At 35.6% G+C, this 6579-nt stretch overlaps 2 protein-coding genes across 2 annotated transcripts; both read left to right on the top strand.

Annotated features, from left to right (window-relative positions):
• Nucleotides 1-1053: 1053 nt before the first annotated feature.
• On the top strand, nucleotides 1054-1818 carry LOC145674188 (pyruvate dehydrogenase [acetyl-transferring]-phosphatase 1, mitochondrial-like). Its single transcript, XM_081744020.1, is given in 3 exon segments — nucleotides 1054-1342; nucleotides 1345-1567; nucleotides 1569-1818. Coding segments are annotated over 3 exon segments (762 nt in total).
• A 714-nt stretch (nucleotides 1819-2532) lies between these two features.
• On the top strand, nucleotides 2533-3419 carry LOC145674187 (pyruvate dehydrogenase [acetyl-transferring]-phosphatase 1, mitochondrial-like). Its single transcript, XM_081744019.1, is given in 4 exon segments — nucleotides 2533-2601; nucleotides 2604-2913; nucleotides 2916-3138; nucleotides 3140-3419. Coding segments are annotated over 4 exon segments (882 nt in total).
• Nucleotides 3420-6579: the final 3160 nt, after the last annotated feature.

Here is a 6579-nt window from a genome sequence, read left to right as displayed (position 1 = left end):
CACATGGTAGTTTACCATTGCCTTCCACGGGATGACGATGACTACCAAGGTTGGGACCTACAGCTTAACTTGGGATCCAAACCACTGGTGTACCTACCTGGAATCGAACCTCGTGATCACAAGGCACGACCTTAACCACTCATCCATTTTGACACAGTCTCTCAATACTGGCATGTAATTTATTCATGTAGGTTTTAATTTACTGTCCGGAGAAAATGCATTCTATTAATTCTTATTCAACCGTTATGTCATTTTTATATTTCATAATTTCACTTCAATTATGACTGAATTTCTTAAATATTTAATATTATTATTGTAATAGTAAAATATGGAATTAAAAAAAGAAAAAAGACAGGCAATGTTTTTGACATTGTTTATTCTGAACTTATCACATAATTAAAGATTACAGTGAGTTTAGTAAAATGCATTTTATAAATTTTATATGAAAAGAATTATGTTAGTTTACATGAGTATGGATTCTTTCATATGTTTTAAGCCACTCGAACGAATACGAAACTTTCTCCAAACTCTCGACGTCACTGTGGGGGCACCAATAATTATTGGTGATAACTGATAAGAAAAGTAATTGTTTACATTATTTCACCGTCAGTAATGGTTTAATAGCAACTACATTAATAATACAATAAGCTGTCTGTATGTCTATAGCGCTTTTCAACCCGAAAACCATAATAGGTAGTAACATAAAAGGTTAATGTTTTAAAGCTCTTAGAGAAATGATCTAAATGACCTGTTCCAGGTTCCTAGGTCACACCTGAGCTGAGATATGGGGTGCAAAGTCCTCATAAGAATAACATGGGGGCATTTTAATTATAATCGAAAACAACCAATATTAGATATGAATTCATAGTTTCTGGGGGCGTTGAGATTAGTAATAACTTTTAATCCAATTTAACTTCTAGGTCATATTCCACTCCCCTGGGAGGAGCCGAGATTTTAAAAATAATCGAAAACGACAGACATTAATGTTGAAATCATAGCTTTCGAGGTCGCTAAGCTTAACGGTTATCAGTTTTCATTATGTTCAAATACTGTATGAAGACTTTACCTACAGCGACGTCAGGTGCGGTAGCTTGTGTTGTACTTATTGATGGTCCTCATTTACATTTAGCCAACGTAGGCGATTGTCAAACTGTTTTAGAAATCCTTACCGAAACCAATACATGGCAAGCTGAGAACCCAACAAAAGAACATAATTCATATAATATAAGTGAAATATGCCGTATTTTAAGTGAGCATCCCAATAACGAGAGAGATACGATAATAAAATTAGAAATGCTGTTTGGACTGTTAGCGCCTTATAGAGAATTCGGCGATTTTAAGTATTAGTAAAGAAAGGGAAGTGTTATCTCGTGTCTCTACCTTTCTTTGGTGAAAGCACATTGCCGCCCAATTATTACATTACGCCGTATCTGAAAGCTAAACCGGAAGTGACCCTTTACAGGTTAACATCAAAAGATAAGTTCCTAGTAATCGCTTCCCATTACTTATGGGAACTGGTATCTCAGCTACAAGTTGTTCGTTTGTTAGGCGAACACATGAGTGGTAAAAACCTTGAGCTCGTTTCGTTTACTTCGAAAGGACATCAAGCTTGTAGAAAATGCTAAAGTGTTGCTTCAGCCTAAAGAACTACCAGAGAAGCCAATCGACAACAATGCAGCTACTCATCTAATAAGAAATGCGCTAGGTTTTACGGAGTATTGCATAGACCACGGCAAGTTGTTTCACTTACTTGCAATGCCGGAAGAAATTGTACGAATATTTAGGGACAACATGACTGTTACGGTAGTGTTAGAATAGATAGCGCCACAACAAACATAAAGATGGAATGAACAGTAATGCGAGGATTTGCAAAGAATTCGTCACAAAGGATGATAAAATGTGATATGACAGACTACTTGAGGTAGATAAAGTATAATGGGCTGCTACTGAAAGGAACCTCAATACGCTTCTCTGCATCATACTCCTGAATGACCGTAAGGTCTGGAGCAAGGTATTTTTGAGTAACAAATGCTTGAGTTAGCATGTGACGAAGACCAATCTAAGCAAGAATACTAAAGGCGTGTGGAAGTTGCGAAGGAACTGTTTTGGAAATGGAGGTCAACATCATGCTTCGTGCTCATAAACACACTCAAGAATTCGATTATCAAGGTTGTGTTAAGTCATTTGATTCAAATCAATTACCTTCAAAGAACCGAATCGAAGACACAAGATCCGAAGCACGCTGCTTATTGACAACGGATATGCTAATTGGAGTTTTTGATGGTCGTAGTAGAAGCAAATGTGTCCAAGTTATTGCCAAAATACTTTTCCATTGTTTAGTTGTGTGTTTACTTTAGCCAGAATTTCTCCAGAAGTATTTCGAGTTTGGAATCCCAAGAAACTCTGGATTTTCTGGAAATGTACAACGATAAAGTAGATTTCGTGGACGATTTGAAAGACATTTAAACCAATAGTTACAAATCGTTCGTAAAGAAAATATACTACACAAGCGCAAGTCGGAGAGGTTTTCAAATGAAGGATGTAGTGGTGAAAGCGTTTTTGCGTTTGGACAAAGATTTAAGTAATGAAGCACTGCCAAACAAAAATAGGAGAATAAATACTGTATGAAGACTTTACCTACAGCGACGTCAGGTGCGGTAGCTTGTGTTGTACTTATTGATGGTCCTCATTTACATTTAGCCAACGTAGGCGATTGTCAAACTGTTTTAGAAATCCTTACCGAAACCAATACATGGCAAGCTGAGAACCCAACAAAAGAACATAATTCATATAATATAAGTGAAATATGCCGTATTTTAAGTGAGCATCCCAATAACGAGAGAGATACGATAATAAAATTAGAAATGCTGTTTGGACTGTTAGCGCCTTATAGAGAATTCGGCGATTTTAAGTATTAGTAAAGAAAGGGAAGTGTTATCTCGTGTCTCTACCTTTCTTTGGTGAAAGCACATTGCCGCCCAATTATTACATTACGCCGTATCTGAAAGCTAAACCGGAAGTGACCCTTTACAGGTTAACATCAAAAGATAAGTTCCTAGTAATCGCTTCCCATTACTTATGGGAACTGGTATCTCAGCTACAAGTTGTTCGTTTGTTAGGCGAACACGTGAGTGGTAAAAACCTTGAGCTCGTTTCGTTTACTTCGAAAGGACATCAAGCTTGTAGAAAATGCTAAAGTGTTGCTTCAGCCTAAAGAACTACCAGAGAAGCCAATCGACAACAATGCAGCTACTCATCTAATAAGAAATGCGCTAGGTTTTACGGAGTATTGCATAGACCATGGCAAGTTGTTTCACTTACTTGCAATGCCGGATGAAATTGTACGAATATTTAGGGACAACATGACTGTTACGGTAGTGTATTTTGATTCTGAATACCTACGTCATTATCCTCCATAATGCACATGTCTTGCCATTTTTTATTTTTTTAAATCTTTGTGCAGTGTTTTTGACTCTGCTTTAGTAAAGGCAATAGTGTTTATTATTGTAGATATTTGTATATACAAAATAAACAAATAATCGTGTACTGTAAATACTTAAAAGTGGTAGAGCGTATGGTCCTTCATTTGATCCCAGCTTTCAGCAAATGAGCTTTGTGGTGGACAAACGCCGTGTGTGTAAGTTTTCCCGTGGTTCTACTATTTCCTTCCACCTTCTTCGTTCCACTATTTCACTCATTTCTCATCATCACCATCTCCTTTAGCCCATCCGGCATAATCAAGGAACGTAAAACTTAAATATTTCATTTTTATTATTTTTGCTTCTTTTAACCTCATCGATATTTACCATTTTCGATGACTTCTCTGTTATAATCCTACAGAACTAGAATTAGGAATTAGATTTCTGGACTTTCGGTATCGATGGCCTTCTTACCCGCCACGTATGAATAATGGTGTCCCTCGGCGAGCACACTATCCGAGGAAAGGGGAGGAAGAAAGGAAGCAACCTGGGACCTGTATGTTAGGTACCATCCCGTCATTTTCCTAGTGTGCATGAGGAAAATCCAGGAAAATATCACTCAGGATTGCTTGCCTAAAAAGGCTTTTCCACTTTTCCACCGAGAATCAAACCCGGGACCGCTCGCACCACAGGTGAGAGCTTTAGCGACCACGCTACGGAACTAGAATTTTATATTTTTCTCGTCAAAGTGCTGATCGCATGGATCATTTTTGCTTGTCAAAATCGTTATTAACTTTTTAGATGTGTTCAATTCAACCTTTTTTCACGGATCGTTGTGATGTTTTCTTAAAGTTACAGTTACCTATACAAAAGTCTTTACATCGTTGTCCACTACGGCATAATACGTTAAACAAAAAGAAACCTACATTTCATAACAACACTACTTCCTAGCAGAAAGAGCAATTTAATTTTTTTAAAAATGCGATTGTAATACTAACGCTTAACAATATACAAGTAACCCTTACGCATTTTAAATTAATAGTGTTCGGGGAAGTTAAAGAAAGATTTTAATATCTACTCTTCCAAAAGCATGTTGTGAACAACATCGTATTTTTGGGTTTCTTTGAAGCCTCTGGTTTCCTCCCAAATTCTCATTCCACCAATCGATCCATTATCATTCTCTTGACTCAATCATGAAAAAATATTTAATTTTTCTTCTAAATGCGTGCCTTAAAAATCAGTAGATTATGTTCAAGTGACTCAACTTGAAATTGGTTGTTGTTTTTAAAAGTATATACGTAGAACCAGAAGCTTATAGAATATCATGGTATTTCCTTTCATGTAAAACATTTAGCCAAGAAGGAGGATGAGATAACAACGTATCTCAATGTGCGTCGTTTATATTATAATAATTATTAAATATACTGTGTTCAACAATTCTATGTAAAACATGAGTTTCTTACGGTGCTGTATCAATTGTCGTTATAAATAATTTGCAACTTTGTGCAGCACAAAGACACAGAGATCGTATTATCTGTCACAAAAGAAAATGCATGTTTTTCGCGGGATAGTATATTTTGCTTTTGAAGCAATGGAAGATAAGAGCAAATCAGTTCGCTTAATAATGTAATTGACCTTATTAAAACTTTTAAAGCTGTAGGTTCTGGTAAAATCTAAAAATATATTACGTTTGAAAATGCAATTTACACAATACATAACACAAGTAATGTAACAAACTCGGAAAACAGAGAAATTGTTGTGTGGTAAGTTTCATACAACAGAAACAAGAATCATATGCATGTTTCAAGTTTGCATCAAGAATGCAGCACGTAACGACATGGCGAAGTGGCTGAGCTTCTTATCTACCAATCTTCTGATCCACTTTCCAGTCTCCATTAAGTATACTTCTTTTTTTTTTTCGTCAAATGAACGGCTATTTAATGTAGTACTAGACTTTTAGATATCACTTCATTCTGATAGATTTTTCTAGTTTTTTTCTTAAGCTAATAATATAAGGATACAAGTATGATTCTAGATCAAAAGTAAGGTTGTTCTAGATTTTTTATTAATACAATACAGAAATAAGTTTACATCCAAAAATAAATATACACGTTATTGAAACGAAATTAGAAAATGTCTACCAACTAACTCAATCAGCATTTGTGTCTGTCCATCTGTCTATTTCACGAAAACTCTCGTAAAACTTATTCAATTTTAATGAAACTTTGTATACCTTCCTGAAATGTTTGTTTGATGTTGCAAGAATCTATCAAAAATAAGGGAGAAAAAATAAAACCCTATCCATGCAGCAAATTTTTACATAGAGAAAATGATATTATTGTAGGAACTACATAAACATGATTTGAATTCCATAAAACGTAGTGAATGCTTTCTTTAGGATATCCAAATCATCCCCATTGATCGCGGTTGAAACCGATCAATGGTATGTTGTAAAAGATGTAAGTCCCCAAAACTTCAAAGTTTCGTTATTGAAATAATACGATACGAAGAAAATAATTTTCTTTGGTAACTTTATAACAATGATTCCATTTTGATGCAATATGGCGTATACTTTCTTTTAGGCTTTCCAAAAATACATGACCAGGATGGATTTTGTTAGGTGTACTAGAAAAGAGCTACTTGGTCAGCGAGTCACCACTGGAAGCTGTACGGCTAGAGAGCAAAACAATATTACCTCAGGCATTTTCTGAAATGCCTGTCTTATCTCTGTCTCAACTGCGAATACTTGTCTGTATGTGAAAACATAAAGAGAAAAAGGAAGAAACATTGGTATATTCTATTCTTGTTATTAGACCTCTCAGTATTGAAAAAGGACATCATGTCCCCTATTTAATCAGAATGTTATTAATAAACTAGTACTCTCACCGAGTGGAAAGACAGCATTCATCCTGAAGCTTTATATTTTATCTGGAAATACTCGTGTGAGATGGAATAGAAATGTAAAATTTTATGGTTTATGACAATTAGGCTAAGGATAACAGTGGCAAATTGATAGCGAAATTAAAACAATTATTACAACGATGAAGCGGGAGATTGGAAATATACTCAGTCTTAAATATCTGTGCGCAGGACCAGTTTTGATTCTTGGTGGGTGCTAATTGGAATCGGGACTCCAAGTAAAACTGTAGGTCGTTGTCTT

This window comes from Thermobia domestica, chromosome 17, assembly GCF_964235325.1.
Source record: "Thermobia domestica chromosome 17, izTheDome1.hap1.1, whole genome shotgun sequence".
Lineage (NCBI taxonomy): Eukaryota > Metazoa > Arthropoda > Insecta > Zygentoma > Lepismatidae > Thermobia > Thermobia domestica.
This window is presented reverse-complemented; position numbering and strand designations above follow the sequence as displayed.